At 40.1% G+C, this 23,121-nt stretch overlaps 1 protein-coding gene across 3 annotated transcripts in view; it reads right to left on the bottom strand.

Moving 5' to 3' along the window:
• Positions 1-312: 312 nt before the first annotated feature.
• The window catches only part of LOC309565315 (sodium/calcium exchanger 1-like), a 132,780-nt gene continuing 109,971 nt past the window's right edge, over positions 313-23,121 (bottom strand). For 2 of the 3 annotated variants that reach the window (XM_082270226.1, XM_082270225.1), the window contains exons 3-7: positions 8,890-8,984; positions 8,586-8,704; positions 5,369-5,468; positions 4,683-4,955; positions 313-2,011 (exon numbers count right to left, since the gene is read on the bottom strand). In XM_082270226.1, the coding sequence (XP_082126352.1) occupies positions 1,635-2,011; positions 4,683-4,955; positions 5,369-5,468; positions 8,586-8,704; positions 8,890-8,984 (964 nt within the window). In that variant the 3' untranslated portion in view covers positions 313-1,634. The remainder of the gene's footprint in view (positions 2,012-4,682; positions 4,956-5,368; positions 5,469-8,585; positions 8,705-8,889; positions 8,985-23,121) is intronic. The other variant, XM_082270227.1, reaches the window with a different exon arrangement.

The raw sequence follows: 23,121 nt of genomic DNA, 5'->3' as shown, positions 1-23,121 counted from the left end.
CAAAAAATTTATTTAGCCTGAAAAAGAAAACAAATGCAAGCACCACATCTAAAGACTGGCAAGCTTCACTATATGTTAAACTTTTGTTCTTGGATTTGGATATCCTTTAAGTGTCATAAGCTTATTTAAGCTGGAGATAAGTAGAAAATGTAACTGGTTATCGTGGAGGAGATATTATCTCCATCACAGTAATCTCGTAAATAAATTATGTAGGTAGCTTTTGATATGCCTCATAGGCCTTAAATAGATTTTAAAAAATAGGCTGCTTTTACCCTTAATACAACTGTAAATACAAGGCCAGATATATAATGTTTTATAGAAATATGGGGTGTTTTACATGCATACTCTTGAATGTTATTAGCAGCTTTTTTATGTATTTTATTAAGGTTTACTGTGCCATTGACATACAAAGTATTTCCATGCTAATGCAATAAAGGGTAAAAGCATCTCCCAAAGTTTTTTGAAATATGCTCTGATGTCTACACTCAATGATTATTTTCCTTTTTTAGCAAAATCACTACTGAATTACTAAATATTTTGAGAGGTCAAGGAAGAAAATCTTATTCCCAAAATTTCAGTTTTTGGAATCTACCCTACATTTTATGAGCATTCAATTTTCTTTTTACCTTTACTGATAAGTGGCAAGTTGAACCCATTATTTTTTTTCTTATTCGAGTTTTGAGTAAAACCTAGTGTTTTGAGCTGACTTTTTACAGAATATTTATCTGAAACTTTAGATACTACTAAGCAAAGGCAAGGACACATTACATATCCTTGTGCATCTTCCATATAAATTATGAGCCTTCCTTAACCTGGCCATGGCAGCATTGTAGAACTGAGAGCTCAGCTGTTGAGAGCATAGGACTCATATCCCTAAGAGACATAGATGCTGTTAGGAGAGTCAGGCCATTGGTACCATCTAGAAATTGTATATACATTTTGGACATACTTTTCAGACCTTATCTTGTTTTTGCTATGTTGAGTACCATGGCCTCTGCCACCTACAATAATACAGGAACCTGTAGGTGAGGTTTGTTAAGAGGCACCCTATAACCCAACATTTTCCTGATTTAACTGCAATTTCTCACAGTAGAAGATCCCATTATTTAATGGAAGCCCTGGATATGAATGTCCTTTTGTCAGTTTGTGCTGCTTCAATACCCTCAGAAGACAAATAGCGCTTATGGCCCAACAACATCTTTGGGACAGATATCACTCATCTGTGTCTGCCCGTTCACTAACACTTCCAGATGCGGTAGGTGGATTCGACTGGTGTAATGGATGTTTATTGCCTCACTGTGTCATTACAATCCTAAAGTAGAACAGAAATAATCACTTAAGAAATCTTGGATATAACAGTGCTCTCCAGTATTAAGAAGTAAGTCCGTTTTTTCAGTCTTAGTCTTGGCAGAAAAAAGTAATTGTCTAAGGACCAGAAAAAAGAATGGGAAGACAACACTGTAAAGAGCAAAAGTCTTTTGCACCAGGCTGTTTTATATTGTTATTGTTTCTATTGTGATTTTCGCTTTCACATACAAAGAGCTAAAATGTTGTACTCAAAACTGACCAAAGGATCCTGGGAAGACACATTTCATAGAACAGCTGTATTTCGTTGCTTTGAGGCACACTTTCCTTTAAAAGCCAGGGATGTGGCAGTATGCCTCTAGCGAGGCAAGTAAAATGTACACCAACCAGAGGCCAAAAAAAAGAAGACTAGTCAGTACTTTTGGAATCTGAGGACCTCCAAGTTCTCCTCCTACAGGGGGACGTCGGCGGTAAAGTAGAACACAGAGGCAGATAAGAGAGAGTCCTGTGAAGAGAGTTACAGAAAAGGCCAGACTCCCTGGCTCCACATGGAAGGTCTTGCCCTTTCCAGCCCAGAATATAGAAGCAATACTCCATGCTATTCCTAAACCCAAGAAAACATTAACTGCATTGCTACCCGTCACGTTACCAATGGAAGCATCAGCATAGGGATCTTGAACTGCTGCTACCTTGCTGGCAAATGTGTCTAAGGAAACAATAAAAGATAAAATTACATATCTGCAGTGTAGTAATGTATAAGATACAGTATATGTGTCTTGTAACATGAATTAGGCTTTCAGCAGAATTTTTGCCTGTTCATCAAGATCAGACCTATACCTACCCTAGGTCATAATTCTAATTGGCCCGAGCAATGCCTACACAATCACTCACGAGAATAAAATGCAAATTATCGATAAGGCTATATTTATTGGTACAGCAGTGCAAGGCTAATGACAGCTTCCAACTTCGGCGGCTGGATCAGGGAACACACATAGACAGGAGTCAGACTCGACTGTTTTGTGTGTGCCTGTTTCCATGGAGGCGGACAGGCATTCCTGCGGCTGTAGTCTCCCCCTCCAAGTGGCTTGACAGCAGCGCAGGGCCGACAGGCGCTTGCCACCTGCAAAGTTCACACGGGAATTGGGACTAATGCTTGGCTGGGGCTGTGGTGCTTGGCAGATGAGGCCCCCCGGGCAAGTGGGGCCCCCGGGCAACTTCCCAGCATGCCCATTCAGTAAGATGGCCCTGCTGGTAATATATATAAATATTATACCGTACAAATCTCTGAAGAGTCCCATTGATTCCATTTATGGTGAATGTATTTATGTTGTTGTCTGTTGCTTATCTGTGCATAAAAAACATATATGCATCTGATTCTCACTAAAATGCCTTCACACTATTTTGTATTTCAGATATGTACAACGTATTCACCTCAAACACTGAACTCTATAAGGAACAGCATCAATCTTGTGTGGTAATAATATATCAAATTGTCAGTTGTACAGGGTGAAGCAATGTAAATAATGTTATATTTCCCTAATATTAATTTACTAAATCAATGTTAGGGAAAAATGTACATAGATTTATGGGGATTGTAGGTTGGGGCAGTGGGAGCTGCCTTGGCCATTGCGACAGATTTTTCTTCAGCTCTACGGTTACTATGTCATTTTTAGGCAAACTTTGGAAGATACAGTCAGCAGCCATGGGTCCTGCACAGCATCTCCTCTAGGTATGCAACCACTGTCATGTATGATCTTTTTAGCCGTATGTAGGGGGCCATTATTTCTGACACTAACCACCAATGCAAGTGCGCACTTCTCTCACTAGCAATGAAAGGAGTTCTGGAAACAAGAGCAACAACTCCAAACATAGTTTTTGTAGACTGATATATGTATTTCATCATAATAGAGTAACTCTAGAATATTACAGTGAAATTCATATTTCCAACTCAATCTTGTTTGATGCCCCCTGCTTAGAAGCTGCTAAACCAGAGCCATTGTCAACAGCATAGACTCTGCCTTGAATTGAATGAAGAATCCAGCACCTCCCACCCACACTCTTCAAACACAAATGAAAAGAGGCACTTTTCTGCTGACCATGATGAATGTTGGGTGAGCACTTTTTCACTGAACACCAATGTAAAGGGTCACCTCTCCACTGACCACCAATGTGGTCAGTGTATTTCTCCACTGATCACATATGTAAGGGGGCATTTCTCCATTGACCACCAATGTACAGTAAGTGGTAATTTCTCCACTACCATTTTAACTCCCTTTTTGGCTATATTTTTCTATTTGATATAGTTATTTCTAAAAATAAATTAGTTTAATATGCTATAAACACTCTTGTGCTGTGGAGAATCTTAAATGAGCCACAAAGTGTTTAGATAGGGGCAACTGGCATACAGGACCTTCTACCAGCTTTTAGGGATGAAACTTAGTAGTTTCACAAGGGTTCCTACAATACAAGTAAAATAGGGTAGGACTCATGTCAAGGATATCCATTTTATTTTGTACAAAGACATTTTCTTATGCAATACCTGGCTATGCCACCAAGTGCCAAATCTTTAACAACTTATGCAATCCAATAAGGATTATAGATTTTCTTAACTGAAAGCAGAGGCCATATATACTTTTGGAGACTTTTGGAGTCTTGCAGTCTTATCTAGGTGCTGTCATTTCAACCACCCTGCTATGTCATAATACTGACTTCTTAAATCCTTCAAACAGTGCAAAGTTTTGGCATTTCCTACCAAGAAATTTAAATTGTACCCCTCCTCCATAAAAAAAAAAAAAATAGCAATAACAATATCAAACTGCTGCTACTGTTTTTTTTAACAACTGCTGCCCTTTGCCCGTTCAACGTTAAATGGCATTATAAAATCCTCTATTTTCACTTTTGGGATTAGCTTGTAGCACAGCTGTTTGAAGTGGCAACATTTGCCAGGACCTCAAAAGCATATCCCATATGTTTATACTTAAAACAGATAGCTTTACTTAAGGCTCTTACTTCATGGCCTTTATAAACGGCTTTTTACTAATATAGGAACCAATCGCCGAAAAAGGACAGACTGAATGTAATCCGAAAACAGAACATTTTCCTCCTTATAACATTTATACTGGCTGGCTTCTGTGTGAAATGTGATGCGGCTGCCTCCACTAACAATGTCTCATAGCTTGTCTATACAACTCCTTTAAAGAGGAATTATAGCTGTTAAAAAGTTTAGCATAGGATTGGAAACATCTACAAATAAAATAAATTTCTGTTCGATTCTTGTGTTAATGGTTACCTTATTGTATCATCTATGATAACCTGCACCCCTTGCCTCAACAGTAAATCAGCATCAACAACATTCTATTTGACAGTACAGTCCATACCTGGCACGGATGTACCCAAAGCAACAAAGACCACAGCGGTGACGGAGTCTTTCAGCCCAACAGTGCAGCCAAAGTGTGCAGCCAGGTCGCCAGTGACAGCAGTGAGGATCCCAATGATGCAGATGGAGACCAGAAAGCAGGCCCAGCCTCCCCAGTACTCAGTGGGGGGCACAAAGGCAAAGAGAACCTTCCAGAAGACGGTCAGGAAATGCATGATGTAGTCACAGCAACTGGGCAGCCCTTCCTCACTGCTCTCCTCATCATCATCATCTCCTGCCCAGGATGCGACATGCAGAAAAGGAAGAGGGGGCACAGAAAGAGAACAGCGGTGGAAAAAAAGGGGGAAAAAAAAAACAAAGAACAAAAGAAAAAGAAAAGGAGGGTATGAGAAAAAAATAAAGCATTGCGATATTAGCATGCCAGTAGGAATAGTGGTAGGGAAAAAGTAAAGAAGTTAGTGGCATGGATGCGGGATTCTAGTGAAAAGCATGTGTAGGTGTAGACTACTGTTGCAAAATGTAGTAAGCATATTGGCAATTAGTGTATATGATATCTTATCATTAAATGTGTCATGGTTTTCATGTACTGAAAATAGCATGGCTCTGTGTATTACATTTGTTTGTGTGATCAAGTGCATTTTGTCCTGAGTTAAACATGCAGACAATCAATATGCATCACATACTTACCTGCGCTGACTGTTACTGCACTGACAAACTGCTCTCTCCAGCTGCTGCTTCCAACAACCAAAGCCAAATTCGCCTTCTTAATCAACTTGTCTACTGTGCTCTATATGCAAAGCAAAGGAATACAGGTTAAGTGTAAAGCAATGCAAAGGTTACAGACTGGGGTAATGTTTTCTGCATCACCAGGCATAATGGGAAAGAAGAATGAATGGCTGTCGAGATTACAATATGCCAAAGCAGAAGAAACAGCAAAGCAGGAGTGAGAAGACAAGGTAAAGTCACCACACAGAAAAAACAAAACACAGACAAACAAACCCCCCATCCCCCCAAAGAAAAAAAAATCAAGGCAGACCGAGAACAGTGACAAAACAGTGTGAATAAAGCAGGACTCAAATAATGATGGCAACAGTGAAAGGAATTGGGACATTTGGAGACTCTTAGGGGCAAATTTACAACAGATAACATTATCCACTCTCCGATATACTCTGTTCAGCTACTCTCACTGCAGCCTGCATTTTACAGCCCACTCATAAAATGTGGACCTCGGTGTGGAGCCAGAGGTGCCCCATAGAGTTCTTTCTGCTTAATGAAGCAGACAGAGCTCCAAAATAGGGATGATCGAACGGTTCGGGTCAACCATCGGTTCGATCCGAACATTGACTGTTCGAGGTTGCTGAAAAAGTTTGGAATTCGGTAACCAGAACCAACCAAAATGCAATGGGACAGGAAATGTGCTTTAAAAGCCCATGATTGGACCAGAACCATTAGCAAAAGCCAATTGAGGGGGCAGGAGAATGCTAGGAATGTGATTGGAGTGACTAGGGGGTCCCTAGGCCAATTATTAGTGAATACGTCCCCCAGTATATAAGATAGCCCTCGCCAAATTCCTAGCATTGTAATACAGGGATATGGAATAGAGTGGAAGCAGTTCTGTTAATTTTACTTTAAAAGTGTCATTTAGCATTTATTAGTGTGAGGAAAGGGATATCTAGTGTAGTTAGGGTGCTCTTTTACACTTTAGTTAGATGCAAAAATTTAGTTTCTGTAGGGAAAGTGTTAAGTGCGAGGGTGACCGTAATGTAGTGTAGGGTGAACTGACTGCTATGGCAGGGTGACCAAACCCTTCCATATCAGGGTGACCGCTATAGAGAAAAGCTAGTTTCTCTTAAGTCACATTCGGTGCAGTAATATGGCTTCTCCCCTGTCAGCTTGCTTTTTGGCTGCAGGCGTCTATAGGGATTTTTTGAGGACATGTTTGGAGTCAGGCATGACATCTAAACATGTGTATAGGGGGTATATATACACACCCATGTATGTATATATACACCTGCACATATATAGGTGTGAAAGGAGCAGAAAACACTACTTGCGCTAATGAAATAATTAACACCAATATAGTTACGCTCCTATCACACCTATATATGTGTATGTGTAAAATACATATAAGTGTGTGTGTATATATATACCCCTATACAGAAGTTCAGATGTTTTGCCTGCCTCCAAAGAACCCAAAAAAATGCCCAAAAAAACGCTAGCGTCAAAAAAAAAAAACGCCCAGGTGTGTTGTTGCAGGCATTTTTTTGGGGTTTTTGGAGGCAGGAAAAACATCTGAACTTGTGTATAGTGGTATATATACACACATACTTATATGTATTTTACACTTACACATATATAGGTGTTATAGGAGCGGAGCCATATTAGTGTAAATGATTTCATTAGCGCAAGCATATATTTCTGCTACTATCACACCTATATATGTCTAGGTGTATATATACATATAAGTATGTGTGTATATATACCCATTTACACAAGTTCAGATGTTTTGCCTGCCTCCAAAGAACCCAAAAAAATGCCCAAAAAATTGCTAGCACCAAAAAAAAACGCCCAGGTGTGTTGTTGCAGGCATTTTTTGGGGGTTTTTGGAGGCGGGTAAAACATCTGAACTTGTGTATACGGGTATATACACACACATACTTATATGTATATATACACCTAGACATATATAGGTGTGATAGCAGCAGAAATATATGCTTGCGCTAATGAAATCATTTACACTAATATGGCTCTGCTCCTATAACACCTATATATGTGTAAGTGTAAAATACATATAGGTATGTGTGTATATATACCACTATACACAAGTTCAGATGTTTTGCCTGCCTCCAAAAAACCCAAAAAAATGCCTGCAACAACACACCTGGGTGTTTTTTGGGTTCTTTGGAGGCAGGCAAAACATCTGAACTTGTGTATAGTGGTATATATACACACATACTTATATGTATTTCACACTCTAGGTGCATATATACATAAGTATGTGTGTATATATACCCGTATACACAAGTTCAGATGTTTTGCCTGCCTCAAAAGACCCCAAAAAATGCCCAAAAAAACGCTTGCTGCTAAACCGGCAAGGTGTGAAAAGAGAGAAGCAACTATCCTGTTCTATAAGTGACCTAATACAAACAATCTTTTGTTTATGGTTCTGGACATGCTACAGAGCTGAAACTTCACGGGTATACTTTTTAGACCCCCCCAGATACTAAATCCAAAGACATTTTTTTTTTAATTTTTTCAATAATTGGCTCTCTATCAAAAATTACAATTTTTAAGAACTTTTTTTGTGTGATTAATAGTCCCTGGGGTATGACCCAGAACCCTAGGCACTTTTTAGGGGCATTTATTGGGTTTTAGGGCTACAAAATGGTGTTTTTTGATTACAGAAGTTCGGGTCCCATTGATTTCAATGGGGTTCTGAAATCCGGGCCGTTCGGATGTTCTGGCCGAACCGAACTTTTCAAAAGTTCGATCATCCCTACTCCAAAATAGGGGCAAACTGGTTGTGTTGCTTTTCCTCTTCCTTCCATTAAATTTTATTGCACTCCAACAAATTTTGACGCCAGCAGACCACAATGCACATCTGTAAAGAACATCACTGAGTTTTATAAACGTGCAAATTCAACTTTGTGTGAAACAGCAGTATTGCGGCGGTATAGCCATACCGCTGCTATTTAAATGAGTCCCTAGAACAGTGATGGCGAACCTTGGCAGCCCAGATGTTTTGGAACTATATTTCCTATGATGCTCAACTACACTGCAGAGTACAGGAGCATCATGGGAAATGTAGTCTCAAAACATCTGGGGTGTCAAGGTTCGCCATCACTGCCCTAGTATATGAAATATCAATTACATTTAGAACCTTCCTCAACTCATTACCTCTTACCTTGAATTCATAAGATTCTTCAATGATCACTTCCATCTTGCGGTGTTCTCCTAAGCTTGGACTTCCAGCAATCTCCTCACCACTTTTGGTGCACACCACCCATTTTTCTCCAGACTCACCTGAATAAAGCCAAAAGAGTTAGATTAGGAATCCCAAGCCCACTTATGAACAATCATTCAAAAATAATAGGTGACTGTAGACCAGTTTCCCAATATATATAAAATTTGTTTTGATATAAAATGATTCACTCATCAATTGTTTGGTTCTCTTTATTCCCTTATTTTTTCTATATTTCCTATATTACCTCCTTTTTGTATTTCTGGCTCCCCAAGTTCAATAAAGAAGTTTTTGTTTTTCTCGTACTCTTCATCATCAATTATTTGTATTTCGATGTATCGCCTAAAAATAGAGAAATTTGTTCATTAGTGTTTTCCCCTTATCTGGTTGATATACTGCATATTTACATAAGGAGTATGTGCATGTTTATACACTATAACCAAAGCTAGTTAAAGTGCAACTGCAAGCAAACAGCTGTAAACGGTACATATATATCAAGTAAACATGAAGGTCAGGGCTCTCACAGGTATTTCAAAAATCATAAATAATCAAAGGCTTTATTCACCGACATTATCAAGGCTATGACCCACCAAAACATCAGAGAATAAAGCTTTGCTTTAATTATGTTTTTTAATATATCTGTGAGTGCCCTGACTGACCTTCATGTTTACTAGGATATGCTTGCTTGAATATCCACTACAGTGTGCACCCAAGACATAATGTATTCATGGAAATCTATAGTCACAGCATACACTTTCATTTTTTCACATGAACATTGTACTAGCAATACAAATGGTTATTTTTGACAATCAAATATCCAATATAAGCTTGAAAAGACGAATTTCATGTTCTAAAATGCTGCATGTCTGCTGGCCATCTCTTTCCACAACTTCCCGAATTCCCTGCAGGTTCTCCTCTGCTGTTTACTTTGTAAGGACTACATACACTATATTGTCAAAAGTATTGGGACACCTACCTTTAGATGCAAATGAACTTTAATGGCATCCCAGCCTTAATCTGAAGGGTTCAATATTGAGTTGGCCCACCCTTTGCTGCTATAACAGCTTTGACTGTTCTGGGAAGACTGTCCACAAGGTTTAGGAGTTTGTCTAGTTTGTTTGGGAATGTTTAAAAATACATGATGTGACTAGGCGCCAAGGAAAGTCTGTGACAGGTTAATAACCAATAAACCCATTGCTAGATGCTAAAATAGACACACAGTTACTCTCAAGAGGCGCTTGGGGTAGTAATCAATAAATCCACTAGGTTTGGTGTAAAATTCAAAATAAAGACACTTTTATTGGTCAAAAAGTTCCAAAAGAGGTATAAAAGGTATAAAGATATAAATCCCTGGAGATGGCTTATGTCGTAAGTACATTACCCCAGAAGCCCCCCTGGCTGACCCCAGAATGAAAGCAACATGCCTGGATAATTGTATGGAGCCAGATGGAGATCAATCCTGCAGCTGGTGTGTGACACGTCAATGGCGTGTGTTGAAGAGGACGGGGGAGATGGCTGCTTAATCAGCTGCTGCTGACGATTGGAAGCTGTAGACCCAACGGACGAGATGGTAAGGGAAGCTGCAGTAACCTGTCACATCCACTGTGCAGGCAGAGGGCGGGAGGGAGAGGCCTCCGGTGGTATCGAAGGACGTCAGGCACGGCAGCCTGGGGATGACGTCACTGATGCAGGTCCCGGCGGGTAATGGTTTAAACCCACCACTGACGATCTCTGTCAATAATACAATCCTGGGCCCAGGAGAGAGATGGAGAGGAAAGCCAGCACTGTTTTAGATTTAGGCCAGCAATTGCAGTCCTGGGTTTGGCCCTACTGGTTGCGGGCTTGTATGATGATAGGGAATCACCAATGTGGGCAGATAGGACTAGAGGGTGGTTGCCTTACCAAGCCTTATCAAGTCATGTCTCCATCCCCCCTGCCCTCTGCCTGCACGGTGGATGTGACAGGTTAATGTGGCTTCCCTTACCATCTGGTCCGTTGGGTCTATGGCTTCCAATCGTCATCAGCAAGTGATTAAGCAGCAGTTAGTCCCCGTCCCTGGTTTGCAGTGCCCGGCAACACACACCATTGACATGCCACACACCAACTGCAGGATTGGTCTTCATCTGGCTCCATATAATTATCCAGGCATGTGGCTTTCATTCTGGGGTTAGCCAGGTGGGCTTCTGGGGTAATGTACTCATGAAATAAACCATCTCCCGGGGTTTATATCTCTAATACCTCTTTTGAAACATTTTGACCAATAAAAGTGTCTTTATTTTGAATTTTACACCAAACCTTGAGAGTAACTGTATGTCTATAGGAATGTTTGACTATTCTTCCAGAAGTGCATTTGTGAGGTCACTCGCTGATGTTGGACGAAAAGGCCTGGCTCACCGGCCTCTAATTTACACCGAATTGAATACCCAATTCAACCCTGATTGAACACCCAAAGGTGTTCAATCAGGTTGAGGTCAGGACTCTGTGCAGGCCAGTCAAGTTCCTCCACCCCAAACGTGCTCATCCATGTCTTTATGGACCCTGCTTTGTGCACTGGTCCAAATCATTTGGTGGAGGGAGGATTATGGTGTGGGGTTGTTTTTCAGGGGTTGGGCTTGGTCCCATAGTTCCAGTGAAAGGAACTCTTAAGGCGTCAGCATACCAAGACATTTTGGCCAATGTCATGCTCCCAACTTTGTGGGAACAGTTTGGTGATGGCTCCTTCCTCTTTCAATATGACTGCGCACCAGTGCACAAAGCAAGGTTCATAAAGACATAAATGAGCGAGTTTGGGGTGGAGGAACTTGACTGGCCTGCACAGAGTCCTAACCTCAACCCAATAGAATGAATTAGAGCTGAGACTGTGAGCCAGGCCTTCTCATCCTACATAAGTGACTGACCTCACAAATGCACTTCTGGAAGTATGGTCAAACATTCCCATAGACACACTCCTAAACCTTTTGGACAGCCTTTCCAGAATAGTTGAAGCTGTTATAGCAACAAAGGTTGGGCCAACTCAATAATAAACCCTACGGACTAAGACTGGGATGCCATTAAAGTTCATGTGTGTGTAAAGGCAGGTGTCCTAATACTTTTGACAATATAGTGTATCTCATGGCACCTTACTGCCTGCAGGCAGTGATTCTAAACTGACTCCGCCTCCTGAAACCTCCTCCTCTCAGCACCTCTGTAGTTCAGAAGGCAGGCTCTGTGATATTACACAGTGGTGCCTACACACGAGGCAAAGGCATACCTCCCAATTTTCTGAGATGGGAATGAGGGATACCTATTAGCAAAAGTATGTAGGCATAGGACACGACCCCTGCCCCCTATAGGGAGAATTGTAAAAAAAAAAATTATTGGTTAAACCCACAAGTGCTAAAAGGAGAATTGTTCAAAACAAATTATTGCTTAAACCCACAAGTGCTTTTTTACCTCTATTATTCCTTTATACTGGCTTTTGGAATTTACAAATGCAGCAATTTAGAAATTGGATTAAAAGTTTAGCACCCACAAAACCCTTTTTAATAAATAAGAAGTGCATTTTATATACAACTATATATCAGACCAAAATAAGGAACAAAGAGGGGCAGAGGGACAGTCCCTCGAAATCAGGGATAGTTGGGAGCTATGGATAAAGGGAACATGTGTCACAATATTCAAGGGAGTAAATGTGTGGGGGATCTTCACAAAGTAATTTTACAAACTTCAAGATTGTTCAGATGAACCCATTGCCAGCCGTATACAGTACATATATGGTGGCAAGGCGGCCCTCCATCCCTGGATCAGGTACCTAGTACTAGTGATCCACGTGCTGGGGTAGGGAGCATCCCCTCCGCCCCGGTTGTGCTGCGATTGGCTCAGCATGAACCAATCAGCGGGTGCCGCCCGCAGATTGGTCGCCGACACCCGGCAATCAGCTTCAGACATTACCGAAGAGAGCCCTGTGTAGGTAAACAAACACAGGGCTCTCTTCTGACAGCAGCAAAGTGCTGTTTTTTTCTTCCTGCAAAGCAGGAAGTAGAAACAGCACATTGCTTAGAAAAAAACAGCACACACAGCAACACATGTTGGCCACAGATTTAACCCCTTGATTTTCCTAGATTTTAACCCCTTCCCTGCTAGTGTCATTGGAACAGTGCATATTTTTAGCACTGATCACTGACTGTACTGGTGTCACTGGTTCCCAAAAAAGTGTCAAAAGTGTCAGGTGTCCGATTTGTCCACCACAATATCGCGGTCAGGCTATAAGTCGCTAATAGCCGCTATTACTAGAAAAATAAATAAATACAAATTCCATAAATATATCCCATAGTTTTTGGATGCTATAGCATTTACAAAAAACAATCAATATACACTTATTAGGATTTTTTTTTACCAAAAATATGTAGCAGAATACATTTTGGCCTAAGTTGATGTAGAAATTTGTTTTTTAAATTTGTCTATTAGATGTGTTTTATAGCAGAAAATAAAAAATATTGTTTTTATTTTTTTTCAAAATTGTCAGTTTTTTTTTTGTTTATAGCGCAAAAAAATAAATATAAACTGCAGAGGTGATCAAATACCACCAAAAGAAAGCACTATTTGTGGGGAAAAATGGACATACGTTTTATTTGGGTACAGTGTCTCACGACCGCGCAATTGTCAGTTAAAGTAACACAGTGTCATATTGCAAAAAATGGCCTGGTCATGAAAGGGGTAAAACCTTCCGGAGGTCAAGTGGTTAATAACGGTAGGCTAGAAATAATTTGAACATAGTGTAGAAATTATTATATTAAATTATTAGTATAAAATTGGACCATAAATATGCTTGAATATAACATGTGCAGGAACTAACTATTGCTGAAGAAAGAGCTGTATGAGGATGGAGTTACTGCTCTGATACATCCACTTGTGTGTAAACTTGACCTTGAGCTATTGATGTCGGTAAACAACAGGTTTCTCTCAACACCTCAACAAATGTATTATTACTGTAGCTCAAGAATACAGTGCACCATCATCACATGTCATTTACATCATGAAAGCGTGAATATTGACTATAAAACCAATAGAGTGTATAACTTTGCAGCATAGTCATATTTCATGTGCATACATTAGTAGTTATGCATAGTTAATACAACCACCCTCAGACATGTTTTCCTTATGAGAATGAAGAGGCATTCTCTTAGGTGTCGGGACAATGAATTATTATGTAGCTCATTTAAAGCGTATGTATAGTGATATTGCACATATTTCTTCCTTTATTACAACCAGGACTAAAAAAAATAAATATGAAATAAATGTATTTATTCCATTACAGAAGACATTCTTATTCCCTGGTATGGTTAATCAAAATATTACTGCTATGCTCGCGGACGTGTTACAAAAATAAATTGCATTTTGCTATCTGTCTTTTATGAGTGGTAAAGCTGAAGTACAGGACAGTCTCATTATTCTTGTCAAATGAAGCATATTGGAGTAGAAATGAAACAAGCCACTTATGGAAACACAACTGATGAACTTTTTTTATGAAAATAACAGCAAGACATTCCAAGAAATATATTATTTGAATATTATTCCTTTTTAAATTTTTCCATTTACAGGACCCACTTTACCCAGTAGGCCTGCCACTAGAGACTTTCAGAGTGAGGAATTCAATATGTTTTCCATGCTGTTTTCTTGTTAGCTAAAGTGCTTCTAAAGTCTGAAGTTTGTTTTACCTCCATGCATTCTATATCTTGATATCCATCCATCCCATGGTGATACTGGGATAAAGTGCAGCCAGACCCCCATCTTGGCGTCCGAGTAGCTGGTAAGCTGCTTGAGAGTTGGGTGTGAAGATTTTGCTATCCACACTGTAATATGGAATTTTGTTGAGAAACAGGTATAAATGAACTTTTTGCACAAAAGCACTTCTCTTCTGTTTTCTGATGGACTATGAATCATTAATGCCCATAGTATGTATACTTCATTACTTTAACCCTAAATACCGTTGTTATGGCAGCAGCTAGCTGCCATAACTCTGGTATCCTCTTATTCTGTGGGCAATTGCAGTGGCATCACTAGGGTTGGTGTCACCCAGTGCGGAAAAAAACATTGTGTCACTCCTCCACCAACTATAGTCCCCCCTTAGTACAGACCCCCCTCCCTCAGTACAGACCCCCCTCCACTAATTGCAGACCCCTCTCCATTAGTACACACCCCCTCCCCTCAGTGCAGACCCCCCTCCATCAGTGCAGACCCCCCGCAGTACAGACTCCCCTCCGTTAGTATAGACCCCCCACTAAGTACAGACCCCCCTCCCACAGTACAGACCCCCCTCCATCACTACAGAACTCCCTCCATCAGTACAGACCCCCCTCCATCAGTGCAGACCTCCCTCAGTACAGACCCCATCCATCATTTCCAACTCATCAATTTTATTAGCTAGGCTCCTGGGCTCCTGGCATTTGTTGATCCAGAGGAAGGTGAAAAACCCCTGCAAAGCATGATCCAATTTGCTACAGCAGGGGAAAAGGTTCCTTCTTGATCTCCCGAGAGGCAATTGGATATTTCCTGGATCAACTTTACCTATAAATATTAGTACCCGGTTATATTATTTACACCTAGGAAAAAATCCAAGCTTTTTTTTTTTTAAAGCAATCTAGTGAGCTGGCCAGAACCCCCTCTGGAGGGAGTCTATTCCACATTTTCACAGCTCTTACAGTGAATAAACCTTTCCATATTTGGAGACAAAATCTTTTTTCCTCAAGACGTAAAGAGTGCCCCCTTGTCCTTTGTGATTACCTTAATTTGAATAACTCAATACCAAGTTCACTATATGGACCCCTTATGTATTTATTCATGTTGATCATATCCCCCTTAATCTCCTCCTCTCAAGAGAGAATAAATTCAGCTCCTCTAATCTTTCCTCATAGCTGAGCTCCTCCATGCCTGTTATCAGTTATGTTGCCCTTCGCTGCGCTTTTTCCTTTTTGAGAATTGGTGCCCAAAACTGAACTGCATATTCCAGATGAGGTCTTACTAATAATTTGTATAGGGGAAAAATTATATCTCTCTCTTGCATGCTATTATTAAACTTATGATCTAACAGAACACCCAGATCCTTCTCCGCTATGGATTCCCCCAATTCTACTCCCCCTAGTATGCATGATGCATGCATATTCTTAGCCCCCAAGTGCATAAATTTACATTTATCAACAATAAACCTCATTTGCCACATAGTTGCCCAATGAAACAGTGCATTGAGTTGGCTTGTAAGTTGGAGACATCCTATAAGGAAGTTAATCCACTGCATAGCTTGGTGTCATCTGCAAAGACTGAAATGGTACTTTTAATCCCAGACCCTATATCATTTATAAAGGTATTAAAAAGTAAGGATCCCAACACTGAACCTTGGGGTACACCACTGATAACCTTAGACCATTCAGAGTAAGAATCATTAATCACTACTCTCTGAATTATATCTTTTAGCCAATTTTCTATCCATATACAAACTAATCTTTCCATGCCTGTAGACTTTACCTTACACATTAGCCGTGTGTGGGGAACTGTGTCAAACGCTTTTGCAAAATTCAAGTATACTACGTCCACAGCCACCCCTCTATCCAAGGTTTTACTTACCTCTGCATAAACAGAAATCAGGTTTGTTTGACAACTTCTGCCTTTCATGAAATCATGTTTATTTTTTTCCAGCAAGAACTCTTTTATTAAACTCTCCAGTATCTTCCCAACTATAGAAGTTAAACTAACAGGTCTATAGTTACTTGGCAAAGACTTTGATCCCTTTTTAAATATAGGCACCACATTGGCCCTACGCCAATCCAGTGGTGCTATTCCGGTCCTTAACAAGTCCCTAAAAAGTTAGAAACAAAGGCTTTGAAATGACAGAGCTCAATTCTTTTAGGATGCGTGGGTGGATGCCATTTGGTCCAGGCGCTTTATCCATTCTGTCTAAATATTTCTGGACCATATCACTTTTGAGCCATTGTAGATCATTTGGGGCTGTGTCAATACCATCCTCAATATGGTCCTTTGTATACACAGAGCTGAAGAAAGTATTTAATAAATTTGCCTTCTCTTTGTCCCCAGTCACCCACTCCTGATTATTTTGTAAAGGGCCTACATGCTCAGAACTGACCTTTTCACTATTTATATATTTGAATAATTTTTTGTGGTTTGTCCTACTATCTTTTGAAATCTGTCGTTCCTTTTGAATTTTTGCTTCCTTGATTTCCTTTTTACATATTCTGTTATAGTCTTTATAACAATTAAACAATGATAGTGTTCCTTTATTTTTATATTTTTTTAAAAGCTCTTTTCTTGTTATTTATAGTTTTTTTTAAACTTTGGCTGTGAGTCACATAGGTTTTATTTTTATTCTTATAAATTTATTGCCCATGGAAATATACTTTGAAGTGAGTTTGCATACAGTCTTTTTGAAGAATTCCCATTTCTGTTCTGTGTTCATCAATGCCAATATTCCCTCCCAATCTAAGTCTTGGAGAGCAGCCCTCATCCTTTGAAAATGTGCTCTCTTAAACTTAAGTGTTTTTATATTTCCTGTATGCGTTTGTTGCTTACAGCTACCATTAAACAAAATTATATTATGGTCACTGCTACCCAGATGTACTTTTATATGAACATTAATAAGAAGCTCTGCATGGTTTGAGATTACCAGGTCCAACAGAGCATAATTTCTATCCGGGGCCTCAATAAACTGTACCATAAAATTGTCTTGCAATAGTTTATTAAATTTTTGCCCTTTAACTGTTAATGCAGTGCCATTACTCCAGTCAGTGTCTGGGTAGTTAAAATCCCCCATTATTATCACTGTCCTAGCCCTTTCTATCTGTGCAATGAGCTGAGTCTTTGCCTCCTCATTAATACTGGGAGGTCTATTACAAACACCTATGTACATTTCCACCCATCCTGCTTCAGACTCATCACACTCTCTATCAACAAGGTCCTCTTTCACACTCACTTTTAGATCACTTCTCACATACAGACAGACACCACCACCCCTCTGTTTTACCCTGTCTTTCTGAAAGTGAGCATAGCCAGGAATATTATTAGCCCAGTCATGTGAAGAACGAAGCCAAGATTAAGCAATAACAATTAAATCATAGTTCTCCTCGTACACCAGAGCTTCCAACTCACCTATCTTGCTTGGCAGACTTCTGGTATTGGTGAACAAACACTTTAATTCATTGTCACATTTTGTACACTTATTTTGCATATTTTTTATTTTGGTACAATTAGTACCATTTCCAAAAGTTGTTTGTAACCTGGGAACCTTCTTATCCTGTGCCATAGCTCTCCCCCAATTTTTCCCTATTCCACCCACCAATAGGGTGGAATAGTGAAAAGTAAACCCAGTGCTCTAAAAACCCAAATCCCTCCTTCTTACACCAGGTCTTTAGCCATGCATTTAGGTCTCTAATCTCCCTCTGTCTTTCCTGTGTTGTGTATAGCACAGGCAATATTTCAGAGAATATCACCTTGGAGGTCCTTCTCTTTAACTTGCAGCCTAGTTCATTAAATTAGTGCTGAAGGAGCCTCCACCTTCCATATATTCTGCTGTTGGTTCCAATGTGGACCAGGACAGCTGGGTAAAGCCCAGCCCCTCCCAGTAATTTATCAACCCGGTCCACTACATGCCAAACTCTGGTACCAGGGAGACAGCAAATCATTCAGTTTAGGCGATACTGGTGACAAATTATTCTATCAGTCCTTCTGATTTTAGAATCCCCTATTAGCACCAACTGTCTAGGCCTACCTGCACTACCCTCACCACCCCTATTAGAGTGGCTGCTCTCCCGGCTGTTAGGGATAGCAGTTAGATCTAGGGATGCCACCTCTGAGCTTGCCACTCCCACATCTTGACCCAACGTGGAAAATCTGTTAGGGTGCTCAAACCCAGGGCCGACCTTCCTTTTCTGTGAGCCCCTACCACTTCCTCTGACTGTATTAACCCATCTTCCTACCTGATAATCCTGAGTTAATCCTTCACCCTCCCCATTAACCCCACTAGCCACCTGATCAGCGAGCAGAGGACCTCCTACAAGGTTGTCAGTTCTGCCCAGTGTTGCAATTTGCTCCTCCAGATCTGTGAGCTTCCAGAAGGGCAACCAGCTCACATCTGTTGCAGTGGTATCCCTCCTGGAGCGGTTGCTCCATTATTGTATACATGTGGCACACTGTGCACTGCACACAACCTTCAATCTTGCTACCGTAGCACACATTTTTCCCAGTTACAACAATAATGCAACTAATAGAAAATTTCAGATGTTACTTACTGGTCTGAAGACTCCTGTTATAAACTTTGGTTTTTAACTCACCACTTAGTCAAGGTCCACTTGGTCAGAGATCCAGCAAGCAAAAAGGTGGCAACCTCAATAAAGAGCAAGCTCAGAAATTAGTCCTACAGAAAGTAGCATGAAGCACCTGTGACTAATTAACCACACCCCTTAATAAGTAGTGTGAAGGAAGGAAAGAAAGAAAAAAAAAAGGCCGCTGCGCAAATACGGTGTGACATAAAATTTTGCAGTGAACGCTATTTTATTCTCTAGGGCATCTGATAAACAATATATATATATATATATATATATATACTGTAAATATATACTGTTTGGGGGTTCTAAGTAATTTTCTAGGAAAAAATACTAACTTAAACTTGTAAAGCATAAAGTTCCAGAAAAGGACTGGTCTTAAAGTGGTTAACACATTCTTATTTACAGTTTTTGATATATGAGAATGTTTTGCTTGATTGATGAATTGCTACAAATTTATGCACATTATACTGATAGAGCAACACGTTTTTCATTATTATTAATATGTATAATGTTTATGTGGACATTTTGTAAGTGCAGCTATCACTGAGAAATTATTATTTTTTTTTTTTTACTATTTGGTGACATTTTTGGCACAACTTATTTTTTGGTTATGTTTCTTATTATGTCAAACACTTGATAAAAAATGGTAACCTCCATGAAGCTGATTTCCGGTACTACCACCAGTGGCAGAATACCTAGCATATGGGCACCTGGGAATGATAATAGCATGCCAAGTCACATTGTGGGTGCAGTCAAATTGCATTAACACTGAGAAGGGCTTATAGGGGTATACTCCCCTATACTCAGCACAGTTCTTTTACCCACAAATAATGGTTTAATGACTGTGCCGCAAGCAAGAGTGTAACAGGCAAGTACAAACCTCAGCACATTTATTAAAAAAAAAAGAAAAAGGAAAAATAAACTTTAATTAATTAAAAATATAATTTCTGTGTTTACGGATAACACCAAGCTATGCAGTGGAATAATGTCCTTTCAGGACACCTCAACTTACAAGCTGACCTCAATGCACTCTTTAATTGAGCAGCAACTATGTGACAAATGAGGTTTAATGTTGATAAATGTAAAGTTATGCACTTAGGGGCTAGAAACATGCATGCATCTTACATACAAGGGGGAGTCAATGGAGAAGAAGTATCTGGGTGTTCTGGTAGATCATAAGCCTAGTAATAGCATGCAATGCCAAGCTTCAGTTTCTGAAGCGAGCAAAATCCTTACTTGTATTAAGAGAGGCATGGACTGCAGAGAGAGAGAGAGAGAGATAATTTTGCCCTGTTCAAATCATTAGTAAGACTTCATCTGGAATATGCATTTCAGTTTCTGACACCAGTTCATAAAAAGGATATTGGGGAACTGCAGAAAGTGCAGAGAAGAGCAGCCAAACTGATAAGAGGCACGAAGGGGCTCAGCTATAATGAAAGATTAGCTGAACTGAATATATTCTATCTTGAGAAGAGCAGATTAAGGCAGAAGGATGAACATACTTTCAGAGCTGTGCTGTGAATAAACCAGCTCTCTGCTAATCTATTTATAGCACCCACCCAACACAAATTTTCAGCTGCTTTTTTCTCCAGTGTAGGAGAACTTGTCAAAAGTTATCATGCTGATAACAGAAGAACGGAGCAGCAGAAAATCATGGGACCTGTTGCTTTGGAGAGAGATAAGCAAACACTACAGAAATATGTGCCCAGGTCAAATTTCATGAATCGGGTTTACATCCACTTTAAGGGGAGATATGATCAACATGCATAAATACATAAGTGGTCCATATAATGAGCTTGGAGTTGACTTATTCACTTTAAGGTCATCACAGAGGACAAGGGGGCACTCTTTACATATGGAGGAAAAGAGATTTCATCTCCAAATACGGAAAGGCTTCTTTGCAGTAAGAGCTGTGAAAATGTGGAATAGACTCCCTCCAGAGGTAGTTCTGGCCAGCTCAGTAGATTGTTTTAAGAAAGACCTGGATGGGGAGGGGCCTGCTAATGGCGCCAGTGAGGAGAGTGGAGTGAGCCCGTGGAAGTGCCCTTCCAGGATGACGACTGCTGCAGAGTCTCACTTCCTCCCATGCATCTGCTGAACCCCAGCCAGTCCCGCTGACCCTGCCTTGTACCTTCAGCTCTGCGTTCCTGCTTGTGCAGACCCGTGCTTACTGAGACACGATCAGACATCCATCGGAGAAGGAGCCGCTGGAGGAGTGCCGGGGAGCTCGGAGAGAGAGGAGACACCGCAGACGCCGGGAGGTCATGTGTGCCCGGCGTGCGTTGTGCAGGGACCTCAGGCGGATGAGATTTCCCTGTGCCACACAGAGGATCGCTCTGGCTGGACGAATAAGTGGTGACAAGAGGAGGAGAGGCCCCAGCAACCCCTCGGTGGTCGGGTGAGGTGAGAGGGGTAATACCCCCCTTTTTTGTTAAGCATAAAAAAGGCTGGCACAGAAAGCACATGCAGGAAAATATTGACAATGAAGCAATACCAAAATCGCTAACTGTGCTAAATTTCTGAATGCAAACATTATTATAACTGGAGAGGCTGTGTGGTGGAACTGACACAGGAGAAAGATTATTAATCATAGATTTTGATGAATCTTTTGGATGAATTTTGATGAACTCAGATTGCTCTAGATACCTTATTGGGGAAATACTTATTAACCACGTTCAAAACACCTCTGTGGACTGCTACCAGGACTGAAGAGGTAGTTTTCTGAATCTAATTGTAAAAACAAGATTATTAACTCTAAGAGATCCGGATTGATCTGAGAATTTCATCTCTGGGACACTTGTTAACTATGTGGAAAAATTCAGGTGGACTATTATGTAGAAATTGATGCCATTATTGGGTAGGTAGCCTGGGGAAGCCAAAGTAAAAGTGAAATCGACGGTTTTTCTTTTGTCAGATTGTTTTGGAAAAGTTATTTAAAATCATTAACCATGCTGAAAACCTCTGGGTGGACTTTTTTGTAAAGTATCACCAATGGGGTGAAGGTTGTCGGGTTATAAAAATCTATCTAAGAAAGTGAAATTACTAAATACACATTAAAAAGGCAGACAAATTAAAAATAAACCAACAAAAGACGTGGGAGGAAAACCACCAAAACTAAGTGCCAGTCCAGGATTTATTAAAAATTATATGACCCCAGAGAGAAAGACAGAAAATAAGGAGAGACAAGTATCAACAAAACCAAAACATAGCAATGAAGGCAACAAAAAAGCCCGCAATCAGAAAATAACAGAGATAAGTGAAAAAAGCAATATTGCCCAGCCGAAAGAAGATGTACAAATGGATAATGTACAGATGGACAAGGATCCTGATACAAGTGGAGAGGAAGAGCGAAGAGTTAAAAATCAACTCCCCACAAGGGATGAAATGAGGGAAATGTTCTCTAACTTGGAACAATCTATTAAAAAAGACATGGCAATCTTACATGAAGATTTGGGGCTAATGTTAAGAAGAGTTGAAGAGGTGGAGGAAAAAGCGGAATACCAAGGAAAAGAACTGAAAATACTTAAAGAGGAAATGAGGAGAACAGAAATAGTACAAAGAAATCTACTCTACAAATTAGAAGATCAGGAAAATAGAGACAGAAGAAAAAAAAATCGAAGGGTCCGTGGTTTACCAGAAATGGGGCAAGAAGAAAAACTAGCAGAAATGTTGGAAATAGTGTTTAATCCCCTACTAGGAAGAGAAATAACAACAAAACTAGAAATCGAAAGAATACATAGAATCAGGAAACCACAAAATTCACCAAAGGAATCTTCAAGAGATGTCATAGTGAGGTTCCACAGATATGAAACAAGATCTCAGATATGGGAAAAATTAAAAAGCCGTCCCCTCTTAAAATATAAAGATGTAGAGATACAAGTATATGCCAATTTATCACAGGAGTCATTAGCTAGGAAGCGGATACTGAAACCGATGGTTGAAATACTGAGACAACACAATATACAATACTTCTGGGGTTTCTCGGCATGTCTAGGAGTTAGAAAAGAAGGACAGATAGTAAAATGAAGATTCCCGGAAGAACTGGAAGATTTTTGTGCGACTTTGAAAATTCCCATGCCTAAGATCCCCGAATGGTTGGCCACAGGGGACAAAGGAGCTGAAGACGAAGATGAACAGTGGCATCTGAAGATCAAGAAGAAATAAATATA

Source organism: Pelophylax lessonae (assembly GCF_965119305.1).
Source record: "Pelophylax lessonae genome assembly, chromosome: 10".
In the NCBI taxonomy this organism is placed as follows: Eukaryota; Metazoa; Chordata; class Amphibia; order Anura; family Ranidae; genus Pelophylax; species Pelophylax lessonae.
Note: the sequence above shows the minus strand (reverse complement) of the source record. Positions and strands in the feature narration are given on the sequence as shown.